The sequence below is a fragment of the Pan troglodytes genome, chromosome 10 (genome assembly GCF_028858775.2).
Source record: "Pan troglodytes isolate AG18354 chromosome 10, NHGRI_mPanTro3-v2.0_pri, whole genome shotgun sequence".
In the NCBI taxonomy this organism is placed as follows: Eukaryota; Metazoa; Chordata; class Mammalia; order Primates; family Hominidae; genus Pan; species Pan troglodytes.
Window position 1 is genome coordinate 16,221,833 of NC_072408.2, and position 23,861 is coordinate 16,245,693.

Here is a 23,861-nt window from a genome sequence, read left to right on the forward strand (position 1 = left end):
GGGTAAGGAAGTGAAGATGAACAGTATTTGATGCATTGAAAATAAAATAATTACTACTCATGAACATACATTTACTTCCATTTTAATCTTGGTAAATTATATGAAATGAAAATGAGAGAAGTATAGTATTTATTTTCATACTGAATCCCTTCCTCATAAAATTCATATTAAAATGTTTCTTAAAAAAAAAGCCATAAGCATAGTTAAAGGACAAATGGCTAAGCAAAATAAAATGCTTGACTCACTGAAAATAAAATAACTGCTACTGATGAACATACATTTACTACAATTTTAATATTGGTGAATTATATACAAATGAAAAATGTAGCAGTTATCTTCCCTTTCTGATAAAATTAACGTTAAAACTTTTGTAAAAAAACAGATGCCATAAACAAAGTTAAAAAAATGACCAAGTGAAAGAAAATATCTGCAACATATTCAACAGATAAAGAATTAGTGTCATACAACTGAGTCAGAAAAAAAACTACTCAAAAGACAAATGGCCAAAGATTATAAAGGCAATTAATAAACATGCAAAAATAAGGTCATCCTTGTAATTAAGAAAATATAAATTAAAACAACAGCAAAATTTTTTTTTCTAAATTTTTGGCAAAAATTAAAATTAAAAACTTTGATGGTAACAGATGATGGCAAATATAACACTATGGAAATGTATTCTGGTGGAAGTATAAATGCATTTAGGTAATAAAGAGGAGGATTTTCTTTTTGTAGTTCTATTAAAATTCAGAATAAAGCAAGATGATGGACTAGAAAGTCTCAGGATCTTCCTCCCTCCACAGAAAGTCCAACTAGCTGCTATCCACAGATCAGAAAATCTATTTTGAAAACCCAAATACTTGGAAACAAGTCTAGGACACCTACATTGTTCACAGAACTGAGTGAAGACAAATTAGAAGGGTAGGAAGAATGGTCTCACTTTGACCATGTCATTGTTCCCACTCCTTTAGGTTAGCACAATGCCAGATAGAGAGGAGTTCCCTGGGGTCACAGTTTCTACAGGGGGGAAGAGAACCAGGGGTAGACATCAAGATTCTCAAGTATTCAAAGACACTTCTCAGGAAGCCCACTCTGGTCTCATTTCACCAGGAACACAGGAAGTAATGAGGTCAGGTAGAAACAAAGAAGGACAGAGCTCACAGTGACCAGCATGTGGATTTTGGTAGTGCTTCTGTGTTTCTGCCAGCTATGGCACCCATTCAGAGATACCAGCCAACTGCACAGCCCATCTGCAAAACTGAGCTGGTCACTTTCAGAAGCATGTTGGGAAGTTCAACCTAGCTTGAGTTTCCAGATGGCCAGTCTGTAAGCCCAGCTTCAGAGGTTATGCCAGTGACCCCACCCAGGTAGCAGACACCACCTCTGTGTATTTCATAGAAGTGTTGGGGTTAAATATGCTTGACCTGGGAGTCTAAAGGGTAGCTCAACTCAGCCAAAACCTCACTCCATGGCTCCATTCACAAGGGTGGGGTAGCAATCCTCTATTATGCACATCTAAGAAGTATAGTATTTATTTCTGCCCATCCCAAGCAACAACTCTACCTAAACTCACAGCCCAGATTGTGACCTTGCCTAACTTCAGGTCCCAAATAGCAGAATCATCCAGCCAGGCAACACATCTTGTGACTGGCCTGACTAGAGGCCATTGCAGTACCCAGCCAGCAGTTCCACCAGATAGCAGAGACAAAACAGTGATCTTGCCAGAGAGCAAGGCCCAACCAGTGGCCCTACCAAACATAAGAGCAAAGGCAGTGGCCCAGCCAACTAGGGAACCCATGAAAAGCTCTGCCTGCTCAAGGTTGTCACCAACTGATCTTTCCAGAATTATAGGCTAGACTAAATAGCAAACCTTTATCCCTGCCAAAGAATACATATATAAACCAGAAGAAGTGGCTTTCTCCTCAAATGCACAAACAATGCAAGGACACAGGATTACGAAGAATCAAGGAATGATGACACCTCCAAAAGAAACTGACCAAGCTCAAAAAATTGACCTCATAGAAATAAAGATCTATGAAATCACTGACAAAGAATTCAGAATAATCCTCTTGAAGAAATTCAGTGGACTACAAGAATATATAAATACAAAATTAAATGAAATTTGCAAAACAATACACCAACAAAGTGAGAAGTTTGACATAGAAATAGAAACAATTGTGAATAGTGCCACAATAAACATATGTGTGCATGTGTCTTTATAGCAGCATGATTTATAATCCTTTGGGTATATACCCAGTAATGGGATGGCTGGGTCAAATGGTATTTCTAGTTCTAGATCCCTGAGGAATCGCCACATTGACTTCCACAGTGGTTGAACTAGTTTACAGTCCCACCAACAGTGTAAAAGTGTTCCTATTTCTCCACATCCTCTCCAGCACCTGTTGTTTCCTGGGACATGGATGAAGCTGGAAACCATCATTCTCAGCAAACTATCGCAAGGACAAAAAAACAAACACCGCATGTTCTCACTCATAGGTGGGAATTGAACAATGAGAACACTTGGACACAGGAAGGGGAACATCACACACCGGGGCCTGTTGTGGGGTGACGGGAGGGGGGGAGGGATAGCATTAGGAGATATACCTAATGTAAATGATGAATTAATGGGTGCAGCACACCAACATGGCACATGTATACATATATAATAAACCTGCACGTTGTGCACATGTACCCTAGAACTTAAAGTATAAAAAAAAAAGAAATAGAAACAATTATCTGCAACTTAGCTAATATTGTAAAATAAAAAATAAATAGAAACAATCAAAAAGAAACCAAATAGAAATCCTGGAAATAAAGAATACAATGAGTAAAATTAAAAATTCAAAGTAAGCTCAACAGCAGACTTGATCAAGCAGAGGAATCAGTGAGCTCAAAGATAGAGTATTCGGAATTATCCAGGCAGAAGAGCAGAAAGACAAAAGAATGAAGAAAGCCTATGAAAATTATGGGACATCATCATGAAATCAAACCTTTGCATTAAAGAAAGTTCAGAAGAAGAAGAAAGAGACTATAAAAAGCACATTTAAAGCAATAATGAAAAAAGAGTATAGAATCAGAAAAAAAAAAAAAGCAATAATGGCTGAAAACTTCCCTAATTAGAGGATAGATGCTAGCATCCAAGCACAGGAGGCACAGAGGTCTCCAGTGAAATTCAAATGAAAGAACTGCTCACTAAGGCACAATAATTAAACTATCAAAAATCAAAGACAAAGAAAAAATTCTGAAAGCAGAAGGTGATAAAGAAACATATCACATACAAAGGAATTCCAATACAACTATCCATGGATTTTTAGCAGGAACCCTGCAGGCTGAGGGAGAGTGGAATAATATATTCAAAGTACTGAAGGAAAACAAAAATAAAAACAACGTGGAATCAAGAATTCTTCATCCAGCAAAGCTGTCTTTCAGAAATGAGAGAGAAATAAAACATTCCTAGACAAACTAAAAGTTAAGGGAGTCATCAACATTAGGCCTGCCTTCAGGAATTACTGAAGGGAGTTCTTTAAGCTGAAACAAAAGGCCCCTAATTAATAATACAAAAACACAAAAGCACAAAATTTAATGGTATAAGTAATATAGAGCCATATTCAAAATACTCTATGACTGTAATGATGGTATTTAAAGCAATTTTATCTCTAGTACAAGGGTTAAAAGACAAAATATTAATAACAAGCATAGCTAAAAATAAATTGTCAATAAATACACGTTACAAAATATGTAAATTCTGACATCAACGACATAAAATGTGTGTGGGGGAGTGAAAGAATGCAAAGTTAAGTTGTTATCAGCTTGAAATTGACTGTAAACCTCATAGTAACAGCAAGACAAAAATCTTTAATAGAAGTACAGAACAAAAATTTTAAAAGATTCAAATCATACCACTACAGAACATCAGACCACAAAGGAAGACAGCAAAAGAGGAACAAAGAAGCAAAACAACCAGAAAACAACAAAATGGTAGTACCAAGTCATTTTTAAATTAATAATTACCTTGAATGCGAATGGACTAAATTCCCCATTTAAAAGACATAAAGTGACTAAATGGATTTTAAAAAACAGGACCGAAACATATGCTAATTACAAGAGACTCACCTAATTTTTAAGGACACACATAGACTGAAAGTGAAGAGAAGGAAAAAGATGTTCTAGGTAAATTGGGACTAAAAGAGAGCAGGGGTAGCTATACTTATATTCAACAAAACAGACTTAAAGTCAAAAACTGTACAAAGAGACAAAGGAGAACATTATATAATGATAAAAGGGTCAATTCATCAAAAGGATATAACAATTGTAAATCTATACATATCCAACATTGGAGCACCTAAATATATAAAACAAATATTAAAGGTTGAAGGGAGAGATATGTTGCAATGCAGTAATATCAGGGAATTTCAACATCTCACTTTAAAAAATGGATAGATTATCCAGAAAGAAAATTAATAAGAAAACGTTGAACTTGACCAACATTTTAGATCAAATAGACCTAATGGATACATACAGAACATTTCATCTCAAGCACACAAGAAACATTCTCCAAGATAGATCATATCTTAGCCCACAAAATAAGTCTTAGCAAATTTAAGAAGACTGAAATCGTTTCATCATATCAAGTATCTTTTCTGACCACAATACTATGAAAACTAGAAATGAGTAACAGGAGGAATTAGAAAAAATTCACAAATATATGAAAATTAAATGACATGCTCCTGAACAGCCAATGGGTCAATAAAGAAATTTAAAAGGAAATTCAAAAATATCTTAAGACAAATGAACATGGAAATGGAGCATAACAAAACATAGCATAAAGTAAAAGCAATTCTAAGAGGAAAGCTTATAACAATAAACACCAAAAAAGAAGAAAATTTTCCAATAAAGATACTAATGATATTCCTCAGAGAAATAGGAAAAGAAGAACAAACTAAGCTCAAAATTGGCAGAAGAAAGGAAAATAATAAAGATTAGAGCAGAAATAAATCAAATAGAGACTAGAAAAAGAATACAAAAGATCAATGAAACTGAATTGTTTTTTTAAAAAGACAGACAAAAACTTTTAGCTAGGTTAGCTAAGAAAAAAGAGGGAGGCCTTAAATATATAAAATCAGAAATGAAAGAGAAATTATGGCTGATACCACAGAAATACAAAGGATCATAAGAGACTATTATGCATAAGTATACACCAATAAATTGGATGATCTAGAAGAAATGAATGCATTCCTAGACATATATGTACTACCAAGACTGAATCATGAAGAAATAGAAAATCTGAACTGACAAATAATGAGTAAGGAGATTGAATCAGTAATAAAAAGTTTTCCATTAAAGAAAAGCCTAATAACTGTTGGCTTCACTGCTAGGTTCTACTTACCATTTAAAAAGAATGAATACCAATCCTTCTCAAACTCTGCCAAAAGCTGGAAGAGGAAGGAATACTTTCAAGCTCATTTTATGAGGCAAGCATTACCCTGATACCAATGTCATAAAAAGACATTACAAAAAAGAATTACAGGCCATATTCTTGATGAATATAGATGCAAAAATCCTCAATAAAATACTAGCATAGCAGCTAAGCATGGTGGCATACACCTGTGGGTGGCTGAGTTGGTAGGATTGCTTGAACTCAGGAGTTCAAGTCCAGCCTGGGGAACACAGCAAAAGCTCATCACTTAAAAAACTAAACCAACCAACCAACCACATGAAATAAACTAGCAGACTAAATCCAACAATACATTAAAAGGATCATCTACCTAGTCAAGTGGGATTTATCCCTGAGATGCAAAAATTGTTCAACATATGCATATCAATAAATGTGATACATCACATTTACAGAATGAAAGGTAAAAACCATACCATCATCTTGTTAGATGGAGAAAAAGTATTTGACAAAATTCAATGCTCTTTTATGATAAAACGCTCACCAAATTAGATATACAAGCAATGTTCCTCAACACAATAAAGGGCATGTATGATAAACCTATAGCTTACATATTTAACAGTGGAAAATTGAAAGACTTTCCTTTAAGATCTGGAACAAGATAAGGATACCCACTGTCACCATTTATTTTCAAAGTAGCACTGGAAGTAGCAGCAAGAGCAATCAAACATGAAAAAGAAATGAAAAATATCCAAATTGACAAGGAAGAAGTAAAATTTTCACTGTTGGTGATGACATTATCTTATATATTGGAAGCTCAAAAGACTTCACCAAAGGGCTGCAAGAACTTATAAATGAATGCAATAAAGTTGCAAGATACAAAATTAACACATAAAAATCAGTAGTATTTTCTGTACACTAACAATGAATGATTGAAAAAGAAATAAAAACAATCCCATTTACAATAGCTATAAACAATATGTAGAAATAAATCTAATCAAGGAGGTGAAATGTACACTGAAAATTATAAAACACTGATGAAAGAAATCAAAGAGAACACAAATAAATGAAAAAAACATACAATGTTCATGGATTGGAAGAATTAATACTGTTAAAATGTCCACATATTACCCAAAGCAATCTACATATTCAATGTAATCCCTATCAAATTACTGATGTCTAGTTATGGAATCATAAGTGTCATCAACAGATGAACAGATAAAGAAAATTTGGTATATACACATAGAATTCCATTCCATTTTAAAAAACAAGAACATTCTGCTATTTAGAGCAGCATGATTAAATCTGGAGGAGATTATGTTAAGTGAAATAAGCCAGGTATAGGAAAACAAATATTGCATGTTCTCATTTGTATGTGGAAGCTAAAACATTCAAATTCACAGGAGCAGAGAGTAGAATGGTGGTTATGGAGGATGAAGCTGGAGTAAAAGGAAGGTGGTGTTCAAGGGACACAAAGTCTCAGACAGAAGGAATACATTTTTTTCTTTTTGGGATCTATTGCACAGCATGGTGAATATAGTTAATAATAGTGTATTGTATGTTTCAAACTTGCTTAGAGAATTTCAAATGTTCCCACCACAAAACATAAGTATTTCAGGTTAGCTTGATATAATTATTTCACATTTTATTCATAAATCATAACATCACTTTGTATGCTGTATATATATACAATTATAAATGGTCAGTTGACAATGTAATTAAAGAACAACAACAACCAACCAAACAAAACTATGCATATCTATGCATATGCTCTCTGACTCAGGAATTTAACATTTTGGATCTACCCTAGCTGTACTCGCATATGTTCATTAAGAGGCTCTTATTATAATTAACTAACTAATTTTTTAAAGCTAGTGAATAGTTGAAAAAACCAATATAGGAAGACTAAAACACTAAGCAGAATTGTGATGTATTTATATTATAGGATTAAAAGCAATTCCAAGGAAAGACCTAGATCTACAATTTAACATAGATAAATCTCCAAGACAGGATGCTGAGTGAAAAACAAACAGTGATTTATAGAATGAAACTTATACAGTTTATTATATGTAAATCACACATCCACAAACATATACATCTACACACATTATTTCTAAAGATAAATGGATGACAAAGTACTGAAAAATGTTCAGGGGGGTGACATTAACCTTTAATGTGATGTTCTGTTTTGTTTTTTTAAAGAAGAATATATTTTTGTAAAATTAGGTAGGCACATTTGATTATGTTGGTAATCAAAATGAAATTTAGTAAAACTATTTGATGATGAGCCCTTACACCTAAGAGATACATCAAAATGAGTAACTCAGAAACAGAGAAGTCATGATAAAAGGATTGAATGATAGGTACTCAGTTCACTTAAATGTAGAAATAAGGCTAAATGACAAGGAAGTTATGTTTTTAGGGTACATTTTATGTGTTACATCTTGGCAACAGATGAATAGATAAAGTATTTAGTATGAAAAACATACTAAATTTGTAGGTAGTCAGAGAAAGGCAATGAACCTATGTATGATGTTGATTCAATGTTGGTTTGGGGTGAGAATGCATTGTGCTGATAAATTTCTTAGTGTATTAAATTTTTCTTGTAAGTTTCTTCAGTTCCTTCTCAAATGATTGATAGGGCATTAGGTACGGGATAGGCATCAAACAGATATTAATATGACAATAATGGTAAAGGCCATGACAACTTTTCCTTTGGGAAATAGCAATCCCGTTATCAAATACTGTTGGCTATGGAAAACTCAGTGTTAGAATGCCCTAAATTCAGCCGTCCATAGTTTGCAGTATTAATTATTTAAGGAAACATCCCTTTTGGTAATATTAATTTTGATTCTACCCACTTTCTACCTATGCCCATACCATACACTGGTCAGAAAGTCATTTGGTGTTTGCACAGGTGCTGCAAAAGATCAAGACTCAGAATGCAGGCCTAGGGATATTCTGATCAAATTACTTGACCTTCCTAAGAACTATTTTCCACATTTGTCAAATGCATTGATGGTGTTTCAGGTCTTAGATCACAGAGAAAGTGTAGGAATAATATATAAATGTTCTTTGAACTTTAAATGTTAGACTTTAATGTTTTTTAAATTATGATGGTTGACTCTTACCTGATGGACAAAGTAGGGAGTTGAATGTTGTTTCCTTCTCTAGTCCTTCAGGCTTTAGGTAAAAGAAAGAAAAGCTAGTGAGAATGGACTGACCTTCAGAACATGTGTGTTAATGGAGGGACCACAGATATTTGGATAGTGAAGAGAAGGATTTGAACTGTATTATCTAAGAAAATTCTGTACATATAAGCAATATATGTAGGAGGTAGTTCGATGCATGAACAAATGAAGGAAAAATTCAGAAAGTAAATCAAAGGGAGGCTGAGCATGGTGGCTCACACCTATAATCCCAGCACTTTGGGAAGCTGAGGTGGGCAGATCACTTGAGGCCAGGAGTTCGAGACCAGCCTGGCCAACGTGGTGAAATCCTGTCTCTATTAAAAATACAAAAACTAGCTGGGCGTGGTGGTGCACACTTGTAATCCCAGCTACTCAGGAGGCTGAGGCACGAGAATTGCTTGAACCCAGGAGGCGGAGGTTGCAGTGAGCAGAGATCCTGCCACTGCACTCCAGCCTGGATGACAGAGCAAGACTCTGCCTCAAAAACAAAAACAAAAACAAAAACCCCCAACAAAACAGAAAGTAAATCAAGAGAGAGATAGGACAGAGAGATAGATGAGAATAATATTATAAAATATCCATATATTATTATATTACCCACATATATATTATTGTGGACTATATATTATTTAGGTTTACTTACTTCAACCAACAGAGGCTTGATGACTGTGTCTTTCTTTCCGTGTTCAGGAACTGAAGGCACCTCAGTCCCACACAGCTCTTGAGACTCTAGTGCCTCTGCGCTCACAGTGAAATTCACATTTCCTGAAAAAAAAAGGCCAGTAGAAATGAATAGCATCTTCCCCTTCCTCCATGCCTCCAAACTCAAGATTTAGAAATGTTCAATGCTCTGTAAACTTTTGTTTTATTAAAACACAGAAGCAGGAACGGAAACATGCAAATGAGAGGTGAATGATACTGATAATTCAAGGTGGAGATGTTGAGGATATCCTTGTAGGCATCTTAGAATAAAAGACAAAAGGAAAAAAATCGCAGCATCTAGTGGTCTTTTCCTGAAGGAAGTAGCACTCAATATAAGGTTCCCACTGCCATATACAATCTTTGAGTAGAGAATTATCTCTGGGAGTTTTTTGCTCACCTAATGACTTTGGGGTTATTGCCCAGGACACAGTTTGCCGCCCGTTTGCACAGATGCAGTGAGGCGCTTGTTCCTTCTCCACTGGGACAGCTAGGAAGGCAGGAGAGGCTTCCAGCTGCACACTGACCTGAAACCACGCATAAGAAAGGGAGTAGAGGGGGAAGGAGAACAGAGGGAGAATGGGTTTGAAGTAAAGCATCTTGAGGAATTGGTTAGATTTCAGGTTGCCTCACATTAAAGATGATATAAATGAAGATCAAGTACCTGAAATATATTTAAGTGGATCTTAATGTATCAGATTTACACAGGTAAATCTGAGTTATTTTGGAAGCAACCTGCTCTTTCACATGATGGGACCAGAGGAAGGGAAAGGTAATGATGGCATGCTGCTCTACCTCTTTGGTCTGGAACTTTCACCATTCCCCCAGATCTCCCGGCAGAGGATACAAGACTTATAAACAGTTATGGTTTCAGCAAAGGTAAGATGCTCACAAACGACTTTTAAAATTAGGTTTAATATAATGAATGAGCTACGAAAAGTTAAATATATGAGATCGTAGAGGTTGAAACCTTGTAGAATCTGTCATGAGAATAGAGTACTGCCTTTTGTCACCCCTGTCAGAATTCTTCATACCACACAAATACTAACTTTGAAGGGTTATAAGGGCTAGAAACTTGCTTTATGGTGCAATTTGGTATTTGGAGATCTCAAAACCTGTAACTTATATGATCATGAATATCTAGTAAGCATGTTTTGCATACAAGAGTTTGCAGTATTCCTAGGAATGCAACTTTTAATTTACTTGATGGCTACCTTGTATTTAATTTAGGAAAGAGATCCTTACCCAGATGCATTTGGGAAGGTAGTTTAGGACTGTGGCCTTGAGTGTGAAGGCCTCTCCACGAATCACAGAGTAAGGCATTGTGAGCTCCACAAAGAACGGCTGGAAGGCTCGGAGAGAGGCAGTGGAAGAGATACCAAGTCCAGCATCTTCAGACAGGCAGAAGGCCCCTGCCTTCCACTCAGTGATGGTGTCAGGGACTGTTACTCCTACCTCAGCCACACCTGATGAGCTGGGGAGGAGGGCAAGTGAAGAACAGAAAGTAAGCAGTTAAATACATCCTTTCTAGGGAGAGAATCCCTAGGAATGATTCTACTGCCATGACTTAAAAACACTCAATAGAAATACCAATAATGGAGAGTATAATCAAGGATTGAGATGGGAATATAAGTCCTTTTCTTCCAACTGTTTTTAATTGTAGTATATCAGAATTGTAGCATAATCTTTTACAGACAATATAGTTATAAATTTAATATGCAGTTTGAGATTGTTCTTAAGTTCTCTTCTCTAAAATGCTATTTCACTGAGGGCTGCTTTATAATTTTAAATTCTACTACTATTGTGTATAGTGGGCCTGACTGAATCTGTGTTTAACTCAGGATTGCTAACCAGTGAGGGATCTCTTACAGGCAATCTGTGCAGTCCTTGGTTGTATTAGGTCATTATGCCCATTTTCTGGAAAATCTTAGAATTAAATTTGCACAAAATTTTTTTAGCTCTGATGCAATTAGATTAGTAAGACTTCTTAGCTGATGTATTTATGTTAAACATCTCCTGAAATTAGCAATGCGTTTGAAAGAAGTACTTCAGTACTGAAAAATTAGCTAACAGCTCCCAGTTTCTCCCTGGAAGGGCTTCGTCTACCCACTTTATCAGTTGCTGACTGAGTGTTGGACTTCTAACTAGCCTGCACTGGGAAGCAGAAGGGGCAGGGAAACGACAGACTTACAGGAAGGCTGAAAAGCAGTAAGGGCACTTCCCATGCCTCCTTCCCCTGGCTCGCCCCACAGATAAAACCAGGTCTGAACATACCCCTGGGAATAATTTGTCTATGCATCAAGCACCCCAATGTTTACAGCTCCTACCTAAGGGTCTGGCTCCTAAATCACCTAGCTCCAGGAGTAGATGGAGCTCTCAATCAGGAGTCTCCCTAGACCACAGTGAACACAGAGGTGGTTTTAAATAGGCCTTTGAGCAATGCCAGTGGCTACCCGCCCCCACCACCCCTTGGCTCAATACAGAGAGAACAGGCAAAATCTCCCATTTCTGGCTGTCTCCTAAGGGTTGGGCTTCTAAACAGCCTGCATCTGGGAGTGAAAGGGAGAAGTAAACAAGACTCCAGGAGCCTGAAAGGGAGTATATGGCCATTCCGGCTCTTTCTCTCCACCTGCCCCACTGGCTTGTTTCAGGGATAAAACTCTGTTTCCAGTGTCTCTCTGGAAGGAGTTTGTTCACTCCCCTTGGTGCAAATGTACATTGCCACAGCCATTATGGAAAACAGTATGGAGATACCTCAAAAATTTTAAAATGGAAACTACCATATGTCCCAGAAATCCCTCTTCTGGGTATACTCCCAAAGGAAATGAAATAAGCACCTTGTAGAGATATATGTGTTTTGGTGTTCATTACAGCATTATTCACAGTTGCCAAGATATAAAAACAACCTAAGTGTCTGGGTGAATGGATAAATAAGTTGTGGCTATGCATAATGGAATATTATTCAGCCTTAAGTGGAAGAAGATCCTGCCATTTGTGACAACATGGATGAACCTGGGGGAGATTATGCTAAGTGAAATAAGCCAGACACAGGACAAGTACTGCGTGATCTTACTTGTATGTGGATGCTAAAAGAAGTTGAATACATAGGAACAGAGAGTAGAACGGTGGTTGGGGTTGCAGGGATGGGAAGAAGCAGGTCAAAGGGTACAAAGTTGAAGTTATGTAGGATGAATAAATTTAGAAATCTAAAGTACAGCATGAGGACTGTAGTTGATAATACTGTGTTGGATACTGAAACTTGGCTAAGAGGATAGATTTTAGGTGTGCTTGCCATGCACACAAAAATAGGTAACAATGTGAGCTAATGGATGTGTTAATTTGCTTGACTGTAGTAATCATTTCACTATGTATATGTGTATATATATATATATCAAAACATCATGTTGTACATCATAAACATATAAAACAATAAAAACAGAAAAACTAGCAAAGAGTTGAAAATAGTCAGGGACCTCTATTGTTGCATATTGCATATGCAGGAAGTTACTTACTTTACCACCACCAAATCCCAGATCCATGTCTCAGGGAAGTACTTTCGTACGGTCTCCGTGTGAGGCTCTTCAACATGCACCAGGCGTGCATGGCCTCTTCCCATTACATCTGACTCTATGGTGAGTGAGGAAGAAGACATTACAATAAACATACAGATAAAGCTTATGAGAGAATGTAATAGTTGCCACCAAAAAAAAACACAAAAAACAAATCGTCTGATGAAATAGAGAGGAAGGAGGAGAGGGCGCTTGGGTCATCAAGGAAAGCTTCTTTGAGGAGGAAATATGTTGGATGACTTAACAGGCTAGGAGAGGCCGGGCGCGGTGGCTCATGCCTGTAATCCCAGCACTTTGAGAGGCCGAGGCGGGTGGATCACGAGGTCAGGAGATCAAGACCATCCTGGCTAATACGATGAAACCCCGTCTCTACTAAAAATACAAAAAAAAGTAGCCGGGCGTGGTGGCGGGCGCCTGCAGTCCCAGCTACTTGGGAGGCTGACGCAGGAGAATGGCGTGAACCCGGGAGGCAGAGCTTGTAGTAAGCCGAGACAGCGCCACTGCACTCTAGCCTGGGCGACCTGGGCGACAGAGTGAGACTTCGTCTCAAACAAACAAACAAACAAACAACAAAAAAACAAGAATAAGCTAGGAGTGAGCTGGGGGAGGAGGATCATAAGCAGAGGCTATAGAGACTTTGGCAGACAGAGGCTTGGATTGTCTGTGGGGCACAAGGACTCTGTGGAGTCCAATGTGGCTGCTGCCGCTGTGCTAAGTGGAGAGTGTTATGACACAAGGCCGTGAAGAGGGCAGGAATCCAAGTTTCCATTGGTGTGCTCCTCTGCAGGAGCAAGGAAAAACTGACACACATGTTATGACAGTGGCTTTGAGAAACAGTTTACAGGAGGGAAAAGTTCAATAATAATAAAGACTTTTTATTCTCTATTGTGTCAGAAGATTACAGTTAGTTTCCTTCACTCTATTCACCTTCTATTAAGGGTGTGCTGGTCAATATTTCACAACCAGCTCTCTGGAAAAAAAATTGTGCATATATATACATATATACCTATATATGCATAAATTTACTATATATCTTACTGATAAAGGATTATACAATATAATTTATAAATAATAAAATATGCCATAGACTTCATAGTGAATTCCATAGAGCCAACTGATTCTCCCTAAATGCTTTCCTTGATTTTTGACACTCTTTTCTCTGTACTCAACTTATCCTCAATCATGATTTGACAATATGGGACTATAAATAAATGCTTGATTACTATTCAGTTCATCAAAGAAGTAGCTCATGTCATTGATGAATGTGTGTGGCTCCAACATAAATATTGGCTGATGTTTTGGGGAAGCTGAACAGCTTTTTTTTTTTTTTAATTTCTTTTTTTTTTTTTATTATACTTTAAGTTTTAGGGTACATGTGCACATTGTGCAGGTTAGTTACATATGTATACATGTGCCGTGCTGGTGCGCTGCACCCACTAACTCGTCATCTAGCATTAGGTATATCTCCCAGTGCTATCCCTCCCCCCTCCCCCCACCCCACCACAGTCCCCAGAGTGTGATATTCCCCTTCCTGTGTCCATGTGATCTCTTTGTTCAATTCCCACCTATGAGTGAGAATATGCGGTGTTTGGTTTTTTGTTCTTGCGATAGTTTACTGCTGAACAGCTTTTTTACCTGACTGATGGAGAATGTAGTGTTGTGTGAACATTTCTATTTCTGTTTACACTAATCCTACGCTTGGAAACTTTCTCTTTCCTTTCAGCCTAACACATGTATCTCCATTTACTAGAATTTGAGTTTATATTACTATATGACCTTGAGCAATAACCTTAATATGTATGACTCACATGTCCTTTTTTTAAATTAATTTTTGTCACATTGTATCTTTTAAAAAATTTAAAATTTGGTGAATATATTAGGCAATATATATTTATTAATTTTTTGTTTACCATAAAAACCTACACGTAGACCTTCAGGTCCATGCATTTCATACTGTTGAAGCTGTGGACACATTTTGGGTTTACGAATCTTTGAGTTGGTGAATGCCTTTAAGCCCATGTCCTGCAAAGAAAATTATCATCTAATCAGTAAATATATATTATAAAATATACATAGGTAGCTACTTCTTTTCATTGAATTTGACAAGCAATCCAGTTAACTTAAACTTTTAACATTCACATCTGTAGAAGGGATATTTATAAACTTAAGGATATAATTTTGTTCCTTTCATTAAACTCTTCCAACAGTAATTATTTTGTATATGTGATTTTAATAAACATCACAGAGCAATTAATTCCTGTGAAAAAAGAAAACTTGAATAATACTCCAAAAAGTTCCAGCTTAGTTCAGCAGCTTTTCGCAGATCTGCTGCTATTAGTAGAGAGGCCACTTACCTCTTTATATCCCATTACCCTCAACTAGGACATGAAGGCATTCAAATACAGACTCTTTTCCATGTGTAATATTTTAAGAACCTTAAGATCAGACCGTCTGCAACATAAGGAGTTTACCTCTAGGAAGCTGTACATATCCTTTTCATTTGTACTTGATACTGGAGTATATGTGATTCCATTAATATAGACATTATGACGATTGATGCAGTCTTCATCGTCCTGGTCATTCAAAGGCCCAGGGAAGCCAGTGAGGTCCTTTTCTGGTAGCAGGTTGTAAACCTGTACAAATACGAAAGACAAAAAGGCAAACTTATTTGTGACATTTTTTAAGTTCAAGGAGAAAAGAACAGGAATAATGAACATCCGTCTTTCTTTGAGCGCTCTCATTGCTTTGATGATTTATAGAGGGTATGGATCATTTTCTTGACACAGTGTTTTCATTTTGAAGATGTTTAACAATTTTCGGAAAAACCAAACACTCCATCTAAGTACTCATCTAAGTACTAAGTACCACTTCGTTACACAGTTCAGAGGCCACCACTAGACTCAACACTGGAATGAAATAAAACTTTATTAATTGAAAAATCGAGGTCTGTTGTATTTGTGACACTGCACAAAGCTTTGAGATGATAGAAGGAAATGATAGTTTTGTGCTTGTGGTGAGCAACTGACTCAGTATATAACAAAGTTAATGGGTGCATGTTCTAAACAGGCACACAAATAGGAATATCCTCTCTCCACAGGAAACGATGGCATTTTCTTAGGTATTATTAGTGGAAACAAAATGCTCCAGATCTTCATATAATACATACAACTCTAACCGTAAAATTCTAGGCATGATGCTTTCAAGTCCATTTGAAGGTGAGAAGTAAGACAGACATAAAAATTGTGATAGTTACATTGCATTATATTCGTAGGAGTTTAAAACTGATTGACAAGAACAGATGAGCAAAGTGAGTGGTGTGATGAAATTAGACACTTTCTCAAAGTATCTTAACATTTCTCATTTCCTCTCCCTGCTTTTATTGTGGCATATTGCATAATTATTATCTGTCTCATCTATGGGACAGACAATGTAAGTTCCATGAGACATAAATTTTTATCTTTCCAGTTGCTCACTGCTTGATCTCTACTAGCACTTAGTATAATACCTAGAACACAGTGGGCATTAAATAAATGTGTTGAATGAATGACCTACACTAGTAGCAGCAAAGTGTTTCATTGGTAAGACACTAATCAAAGGTTGAGAAGAGTTGGTGTTTTAACTCAGGTCTACTACTAAATCCCTGAAAGCTTCTGCTTTATTATTAATAAATAGGACTGTCTGCCTTATCTACCCATCAGGGTTGTTATAATTTGAAAAATTCTTTGAGAATTATAAAATTATCTTATAAAAGTATAAAACACGTATATTATTTTCCCACATATCCTCTTGAGATCCTACTGTTGAAATGTACTTGATGCTTCCTTTAGAAGTATTCCAATATTTTCAGTTAAAATCCCATTAGAAGGACAAACAAGTAAGAAATATTTTTTTATAAGTTTCTATTTCAGGAAAATAAAAATGTAAATTTCTCTTTGTTAAATTATGGTAGTAGAAAAAGCTTCAGTAAGAGGTTATTACAATTGGTCTCATATTAAAAATTTGAAGATGTGAGCAAACTACTATTAGTACATGCTATTAACTAGTTTTTGTTGTTCCAATTCAGCATATCCTTTTGGTATTTCTTCTATTAGCTCCATATTTTCAAAGAGTTCAGTTATCAATGTCAATTATATAGTAGTTCATTTTCCCTAAGTTTTGTTCCTCAGAGATAATACATATGTTCCCTCAGAAATTATGTGTAGCTTGGGACAGCAATTATTTCAACTGATGTAATTCTTTTTTTTTTTTTTTTTTGACACCAAGTCTTGCTCTATTGCCCAGGCCAGAGTGCAGTGGCACGATCTCGGCTCACTCAACCTCTGCCTCTGGGGTTCAAGTGATTCTCCTGCCTCAGCCTCCTGAGTAGCTGGGATGACAGGCGCCCGCCACCACGCCTGACTAATTTTTGTATTTTTAGTAGATACGGGGTTTCATTATATTGGCCAGACTGGTCTCAAACTCCTGACCTCAAGTGATCTGCCTGCCTTGGCCTCCCAAAGTGTTGGGATTACAGGCGTGAGCCACCAGGCCCAGCCATAATTCTTATAAAAACAGATATTTCATTTAGCCTGTATAGCCTCAGTGCAGGTATATGTATCACTTTTGTTAGGCTTTTTGAAATGTTGAAACTAGTTTGACAACTCCTATTACTGGTTGCATGGAGCTCTGGGATTTTAAGGACTTTGGGTACTGTATGGTCTTTTTACATTTTAAATATATAATTTCCGAACGGCTTCCCCAGTTGCTCAGTTAATCCTTTCTTTTATTTTGCATAACTGCACTTCTCATATAGCACTTTTCACAATCTGCTCTGTATTCTCTCCAGCCTTGCATATACGGATGCCCTGACACAATCAGAAGATTTGAGTTTGTATTGCTATGTGCTCTTGAGCAAGAAGCTTAACGTGTCTGAATAACGAGTCCTTTTTTGGTTGTTAATTTTCATCACATTTTGTCTTTTTAAAAATTCTTTTATTTGATTCAATATATTGTATTTTGTTTATTTTTTAACTGCAGAAGTGAGTAGTTTTATATATATATATAAAATTCCTTACCAATGAAAGCCCACAAGAGAGCTCAAAGCAATTAATTCCTAGATAAATATAATTTTAATTGATCTTATCCTACTTATCCAGTCATTTTTCCTTGCTCTGAGCCCCTGGCATGGCCCTTCTTGATTCCTGAGGCTGCCGGGAACTCACTGAGGACGCCGAGAGCTCAGCATCAGGCTTCATGAGCAGCACGCTTTGGTCCACAGCACGGAGGGCGCAGACGGACTGAGGAGCCGCTGAGACTCGCAGGTGGGCGTGTGAGGCTGGGAGACTTTGTGATGGGCTGAAGCTCAAATCCACCTGTGAAATTGGAACAAAAGATCAGAAAAGCAAATTTCCAGGTTTACCCATGCATTCACTCGCATTTGCAGAGTGTTCCTCATGTACAATGTATAACCACTCTGCTTGACTTCGTGGAGGGTTGGCATTGTGTCAATCCTGAAGCTTTTTGTTCCCTACACTTCTCTTTCATTCTCAAGAATCACTTGAGCCAGTAGAATTATTTCTAATTATTCTTATAAATTACTAGTCATGAAATGCCATTTTTATCTTTGATACACGGCAAGGTGCTTATTAATTGTGGTGGAACATGCATGGGTCTGGGTGCTCTTGCATTTTTCTTTTGGCTCCTTAGTAGTCTTAAAAACTTGCTTACTTATTTCCCAACGTTTCATCACAGAAGAAGGGAATAACATACTCTGAACTGTGTAATTGGTAAGAGGCACTGCTAGGAGAAGTTTGAGAGTTTTGTACAAGGAATCAAGTGATTCTGCTTCTTAGTGTGACTCTGCCACTACCTTGCTGAATGTCTCTGGGGAATTTGTTTAACCCTTTTGGCCCTAATGTTCACATGTATAAAACAAATGATAACAATAGTAACTTCTAGTTTTACATGTTGAAGATTTTATGATCTAAAACACCCACCTTGTTGGCCAGACAATTTTCAACATCATATTTTGCAGAATCCCCAATCACGTCCCCGGTAGGTAAAACAGCATAGATGAGCAACCGAGCAACAGGAGCAATGTCTGACTTCACAGGGATTGAGATGGAAAAATGGCCCTTCACTGGGGCACAAAGAGAATGAGAGGAAGCCATCATAGGTTAATGACTATTTCCATTAGTAGGTGTAACAGACATAATAAACAGTAGATGTAACAAATGGATGATTACCTCTAAGGACTCTAGCTTTAGAAAAAAACCCTATCAAAGCCCTCTCTCCTCTCATAAATCATATACTCTGTTGATTTTTCACCAGCTTTAAGCTTCAGCTCACCCACCTAATGTTCTGATGCTAGTTAAGGGTATGAAGACATCCAATTCACTACCATTTGATCTAGGCCTCATACTAGAAGAGGGAAATAGAACCTGAAGTTATGAGATGTAAGAGTAAGAGTTCAACACATTGTATTCATGCTACATCCTCTTTAACCTTCTATGAGCCAGTATTTGATTCTTTCTCCATAAGAGGAACACCATGCTCCTTCAGAAGTTATTTTTTGATGCCTATGTAGATTCTTTAGAGGTTGCATTAAGTTTCCTTCAGTCTGCTATGGTGCTTCTGTGTTGCTACAAGAGCTAATGAGAGAGTAGATTACTGATACTTTTCTAGCAAGTTATCTTTTAGAGTCTACTAGACTAGGAGCAACCTTCAAAGGTTTATATTATGACATATTTGCTCATGGCAAGAGTCCGCTTCAGTCGGTAGAAGTACCCAATTTAATGCTTCATAAATCATAACTATCTTGAAAGGGAAAAAAGATATTTATAATAATATAAATGACATAAATGACTCAGCACAAGACCTGGTATATACAACATACCTTGAAATCATACATTTTCTCCACCCCATTCTCTAACACAATTCTCATTTTGAGAAGAGGTTCAAGAATATTTATGGTTTAAAAATTTGGAATAAGCATAGATTATACACAACAATATTTTATGTATTTTATTTTTCCCCCTTTTTTCTTATTTATTTATTTATTTACTTTTATAGAGATGGGGTCTCACTATGTTGACCAGGCTGGTCTCAAACTCCTGACCTCAAGAGATCCTCCCATCTCGTTCTCCCAAAGTACTGGGATTACAGGCGTGAGCCATCATAGCTGGCCCACACCAATATTTTAAATAATGCAAAGAAAATAGGCTGAAAAAAAAAGACAACACATATTTGATAAAGGGTGAGAAAAAAACCATTATTGTTTTCCCTCCCTCAACTTTCTTTTAATTAATATTAGATGGAAATGGTCTCTCATTACTTGAAAGTATTCCTGATATTCCCAGCTCAGGAATGGAAAACCAAACATCATATCTTCTCACTCATAAGTAGGAGCTAAGCTATTAGGAAGTGGCAGCTAAGCTATTAGGAAGTGGGAGCTAAGCTATGAGGATGCAAAGGCATAAGAATGATACAATGGACTTTGTGGATTCGGGGGAAGGGTGGAAGGGGGTGAGGGATAAAAGACTGCAAATTGGGTACAATGTGTACTGCTCGGGTGATGGGTGCACTAAAATCTCAGAAATCACTACTAAAGAATTTATTCATGTGACCAAACACCACCTGTTCCCCCAAAAACCTATAGAAAAAAAGGGAAAGTATTCTGATACTTCCGTGGTGTAAGGCTGAATGGGTCAGAATGGGGCAGCAATGCAGAGATGATGGAAATACTCACTGTCTTCCTGCTTCACAAGCAGTCCATGAGTCCCAGTTCGGACAATGCCTCCCTTTGCCATTATCTGCAAAAAAGGAAATAAAAAAATTAAATGTGCCAAAGAGAGAACACACTTCAGTCTCACTTCAATATACTTGTTTTATTGAGTCCCTGCTGGCAATAATTCACCTCAAGAGAAGTCAAACTTTCAAAAGGAACATGGATAAGAAGTTGAAGTAATGACATCTAAAGAGCTTCATGATTACTTGCTCCGCAGAGAGCTTTTGTCTACAGTGAAGTCAACAGCAGTAACCTCCCTTCTCACCAGATAATAGAAGGAGAGCTTCTCCAGCCCCTGCAGGGCGCCTCCATTCAGAATATAATGTGCCTGGACTGTCTGAGTTTGGCCACAGGGTAGTTCGTGAGACATGGGCTCAAGGTGGACAAAGCTCTTGCTTGGGGAGAACACAAGATAAGCAGTGTGATGTGCCTCTTCGTGTTCTTCTGACACCCACTGGTAGCCGTAACAGGGACTACGATCCTTGTAATTGACCTAATGAATTAGAAAAATTATATTATTTTCAGATTATACGTCATAAAGATTAATGTTCTCACAAAACTACGTAAGTTTACTGTCCTACCTTAACTAGTAGCTAGAAATCTTTTGTTCCACAATGAAAAGTGGGAGAAGGACCCCTTATTTTGTTTCTCTGCTTCAAATGTAGGCATGCTTTGTGACTACACTGCAGAGCCTCCTGGGATTGAGATTTATATTTCTTAAGAGCATAAAAGGAGGCATCCTTTGCTCTGATTAGCTTGCTTGAAATTTCTTTGACTGCTTTACCCGTGCAGTTAGAGACACTGGAGCTATGAAACTTCATTGAGGAGAGTAAATAATCTCTAGAAATGGAAGAACTGTGCTTTCAGAAAGCAGCTGCCTCTTTTAGGGTGGATTTTGAATGGGTATTATGAGTAAATAAAATATTGTAACCTTAGGGGTCTGAGAAGACATTGGTAGAAAGCATTGGTTTAAGAGCTGAGCTGATGAATTAGCTGAAGTCTACCTCTTCTGGGCTATCTTAGGCTGATTGCTATTACTGTTATTTTTTTGAGACAGGGTTTTGCTCTGGCGCCCATGCTGGAGTACAGTGGCATGATCTTGGCTCAGTGCAATCTCCACCTCTGGGGCTCAAGTGATCCTCCCAGTCAGCCTCCTGAGTTGCTAGGACTACAGGTGCATGCCACCCCACCCAGCTAATTTTTTGTATATTTTGTAGAGACAGGGTTTCACCACGTTGCCTAGGCTGGTCTCGAACTCCTGGCCTCTCGCAATCCACCCACCTCAGCCTCCCAAAGTGCTGGGATTACAGGCGTGAGCTACCATGCCTGGCCTAGGCTGACTATTTTTAATGCTCCCTGCAGTCTGGATTCTAATGCCTCAGAGGCCCTATTTGGGTTATATTTCCAACTTTTCTTCCTGTAGAAGTTATGCCTTAGCTCCTTTCAGGCTTCCTCTACCTTCATCCCCAGCTCCCAATAGCACTAGTGAATCCTTGAGCAAAACATTTTGTTCATATCTTAATGTATATTTTGGTGACAACACATATATGATCACCCCAAACAGGGAGCATGTAGAAATAATAATTTCATTGTCAAGACTAGCACAGTGCTGGCACGTGGAAAGCATTCAAGACACTTTTTGAAATGAGTAAACATTCAGATTTGAGTTTATTAGAGGTAGGTGCTTTTATGCCATCTATTAAAGCTAAATAAATAAAATGTATTATTTATTTCTCTGTAACAAGATAAGAACTCTAAAGAGGCAGGCGTTTTCCATTACCATGATTATGTAATATATATTAAATATGTATTGTATATCCGTGTATCTATAGACATGTCTACATCTCTCTTGATGAATAGAGGACTGCATGCTATACCGAACAAGTTATATTGATATGAACAGGTCATCTGGAGAAAATTAGAATAGCAAGACAAAATAAAGTAAGGTAATAATTTTTGGAGTATATATATTTAAAACTAAATGCTAATTATGTTAGAATTGGCTTTTATAGTAAAAGTATCTAACAGTTAAAGGGGGCTTACTAAGTGCTTCAACATGTATTATTTCACTTAATCTTCACAACCACCCCAAGAGTTAGGTGTTAGTATTGCAATCATTTTACAGATAAGGAAATGAAGCACAGAGGTTTTAGTTAATTCCTTAAAATAAGGTTGAGCCAGTATTTTTAACCACTTTATCTGATTCAGGTTCTGGAATTCACACTTTTCAAAAAAATTATTATAAACACACACACACACACATACAACATAAAATTACCATCTTCATTATTCTTTAGTGTACAGTTTGGTAGTGTTAAGTATATCTGTTGTGCAGCAGATCTCCAGAACTTTTCATCCTGTAAAACTAAACCTGAATACCAATAAGAGCAATTCCCCATTTCTCTCTTTCCCTAGCCCTTGGCAACCACCATCCTGTTTTCTGTTTCTATGACTTTGACTACTTTAGAAACCCCATGTACATGAATCATATAGTATTGGTCTTTTTGTGATTAGCTTATTTCACTTACCATAACGTCCTCAAGGATCATTCATGCTGTAGCATGTGACAGGATTTTCTTCCCTTCTCAGGCTGCATAATATTCTGTTGTATTTATATACCACATTTTGTTTACCTGTTCATCCCTTGATGGACATTTGGGTAGCCTCGATCTCTCAGCTATTATGAATAGTGCGGCTATGAACATGGGTGTGCAAATAGCTCTTTGAGACCCCGTTTTCGATTCTTTTGAATATATGTCCAGAAGTAGGATTACTGGATCATTTGGTAATTCTATTTTTTAATTTTTTCAGGAACTACTATACTGTTTTTCATAGTGGCTGCGCCATTTTACGTTCCTAGCAACACTGCTAAAGTCTAACCCGCACTTTTAATCACAATATACTGCCTTCTTTTCATAAACTTTAAAAAAGTTAACCTTCAATTGGTTTCTAATTGCTAGTTTTTTTCTCTCCATAGAACTAGACACAGTTTGGAAATTTTCTCACCCTTAGGTTGCAACCTTGTTTCCAAGGCTACTTCATGTCATTGGTAATTTCTTTCCAAACTTACCCTAACAGTAAGAGAGGTACCCATAACGTTGGTGGTGTTGATAGAGAACTGTACAAGGCCATGCTCATCCGTGGTAGCATTGGAGTAATAGTTTGCTTCATTTCCTCTGATGAATATGACTTTATTTGGTATAGGGACGCCTTTCCCATCTACTAGGCGCACCTGAAGATTAAAAGCT

The 23,861-nt window shown here is 37.1% G+C and overlaps 1 protein-coding gene across 1 annotated transcript in view; it reads right to left on the reverse strand.

Moving 5' to 3' along the window:
* A2M (alpha-2-macroglobulin) overlaps positions 1-23,861 on the reverse strand; it is a 55,698-nt gene that overhangs the window by 12,981 nt on the left and 18,856 nt on the right. The window contains exons 11-22 of the mRNA XM_001139819.7: positions 23,684-23,845; positions 20,879-21,106; positions 20,575-20,638; positions 18,824-18,966; positions 18,050-18,199; positions 15,320-15,481; positions 14,759-14,870; positions 12,792-12,906; positions 10,525-10,753; positions 9,680-9,806; positions 9,224-9,345; positions 8,521-8,572 (exon numbers count right to left, since the gene is read on the reverse strand). Of these exons, the coding sequence (XP_001139819.2) occupies positions 8,521-8,572; positions 9,224-9,345; positions 9,680-9,806; positions 10,525-10,753; positions 12,792-12,906; positions 14,759-14,870; positions 15,320-15,481; positions 18,050-18,199; positions 18,824-18,966; positions 20,575-20,638; positions 20,879-21,106; positions 23,684-23,845 (1,666 nt within the window). The remainder of the gene's footprint in view (positions 1-8,520; positions 8,573-9,223; positions 9,346-9,679; positions 9,807-10,524; positions 10,754-12,791; positions 12,907-14,758; positions 14,871-15,319; positions 15,482-18,049; positions 18,200-18,823; positions 18,967-20,574; positions 20,639-20,878; positions 21,107-23,683; positions 23,846-23,861) is intronic.